This window comes from Egretta garzetta, unplaced genomic scaffold, assembly GCF_000687185.1.
Source record: "Egretta garzetta isolate BGI_Z169 unplaced genomic scaffold, ASM68718v1 scaffold100, whole genome shotgun sequence".
Classification (NCBI taxonomy): Eukaryota; Metazoa; Chordata; class Aves; order Pelecaniformes; family Ardeidae; genus Egretta; species Egretta garzetta.
This window is the reverse complement of record NW_009258265.1, coordinates 740,706-742,670: the sequence shown is the minus strand read 5'-3', so window position 1 is coordinate 742,670 and position 1,965 is coordinate 740,706. Positions and strand designations below refer to the sequence as shown.

General features: G+C 58.9%; 1 protein-coding gene across 1 annotated transcript in view; it reads right to left on the bottom strand.

Moving 5' to 3' along the window:
- Positions 1–83: 83 nt before the first annotated feature.
- Positions 84–1,965, bottom strand: part of MRC2 (mannose receptor C type 2) — a 28,138-nt gene continuing 26,256 nt past the window's right edge. The window contains exon 30 of the mRNA XM_035903282.1: positions 84–208. Coding sequence (XP_035759175.1) covers positions 84–208 — 125 coding nt within the window. The remainder of the gene's footprint in view (positions 209–1,965) is intronic.

The window sequence follows — 1,965 nt, the reverse complement described above, 5'->3', positions numbered from 1 at the left end:
TCTCCGCCCACTCCTTCCCACCCATCCTAACCTCAACCTTTATTTTGTAGGACTTCCCAACAGCTCCTCTCATCCAGGAGGAGCTAATCCATGACCCCCATCCCCACCAGCAGCACAGCTTCCAGCTCAGCATCCTTCCGGCCATTCCAACCATCCCCGCAGCAGAGATGCCAGCGTGTTCCAAGCTTCCCGCTTGGTACATCAACACCTGCTGGAGAGGAGGAGGAATTCACGCTTGGCTTTTCAGGATCCAGCACCCACGTCAGGAAGCCATGGGCCCGTGGACAAAATCAACAGCTCCAAACCAGAAAGGACCTCAGAAAATAAATGCAAAGAAAGCCAAGAAAGAGAAACGGAGCCGGGGCAGCTCTGTGCGCTCCGGATTCTCGCTCGCCCTGAAACGTTGTGGCGGCTTTTGGACATTGCCAAAAAGTAAACAAAACCCCAAGGATCCCTTGTTCCCCCATCCCACCCCCCAACAGTTTCTTAAACACTTAATGTCCAGCTTAAGTGAAATCAACAGATTTTAAAATCCACACAGGTGTCAGAAAGGACAGTAACAAAAATTAACTCGTTCCCGTTGTCATCACAACAAAAAAAAAAAAACAAAGAACAAACCCAAACCCGACTTGAGCCTTGGGGGCAGAGGACTAAATGCAACGTCACTTGTAGGGGCTGTGCAGCCCCACTTCAGAGGTCTAAGGGGCTCTTTGGGTCCCATTCCCAGCAGGGAACCCCCCTCGGGCCCCAAACATCTCTCACTGACCCCAGGCATCCTCTGGCCTGACCCCGGCACCGGGGATGCTGCTGCCGGCAGCTGATGGAGGAGGATGCTCAGCCCCGGGGCACCCCTGCTCCTTCCCGCACAGCTCTAAAGCCAGGCAGGGGCTTAGCCCTGCGCCGCCTTCCTCCTCCTCAGCTGCACCCTACACGTAAAACAGGCAACCACAAACACCCCAGCCAGCTGTGTGAAAGAACGTATATATTCAGCACGCACTCAATACAGTATAGCAAAAAAAGCTATCGTTTCCTTAAAAAAAAAAAAAAAAAAAAAACCAAAACCAACAACCACCGAACTTTCAAAGTAACCACCAAAGCTTCCAAATTGCTCCCCACCCTACAGCCCTGACGCTCGTCCTCCTGGGCCAAACAAGGCAACCAGGGGCAAGGGACCCCAGCCCCACACCGTCCCTGCCCGGCAAGGGACTGAGGGTGGCCCCAAATCTCCGGCAGCGCCTTGTGCCGCGGCACCCAGCTCCTCCGGAGGAGCCTGGGGTGCCGAGGATGCTCCTGCCGGGGAGGGGCCTGGCCAGCAGTTTGCTCCGGTGCCATCACGTGCAGTTATTTGGGGGGACACACACCAAAGGAACAGAAAGCAGGGCAGGCTCTGGCTGCCAGCCCGGGGGGAGCAGCCGCAGCCCTGCCAGGGCTGGATGCAGCCCCAGGGATGCGCTGGGGAGGAGAGGGGATCCCATCGCTGATGCCGGGGAGGGTCCACGCTCAGATTGCTGCAGCAGCATCTCCACTGCTTTCTGCCGGAGAGGGGGACGAGGCTGAGGAGGGGGAGAGGAGCGGCACAGGGACGGGGGGGGCTGGCAGGGCCCTCGCTGCTGCGCGCGGAGGGGAGGTAGATCGCCTTAGAGACCTCCTGCCCAGGAGGATGTCTTCTCGGACACCAGCTCGGTTCCTGGGGGGAACGAGCCCGTTGCAGGGCCCTGAATGCCCACGCTTGCCTTCTCCCAAGGGGAAGGTGTCTCGGAGCCTGTTCACGCTGCCAGAAAGCTCTTGAACTGGGAGGGCTTTTTAGCCCCAAAACCCCTGGAACTGCCTCCAGGGCTGCTGCGGGGGAACTCCCGGCAGCCAGGGACAAGCCCGGAGGTGGCGGCAGTGACCCACAGGGCAGGAGGGACCCCAGCTCCGCCTGGCTGGACCCCCACCCCAACCCCAACCCCAGCCCCTCTCCCT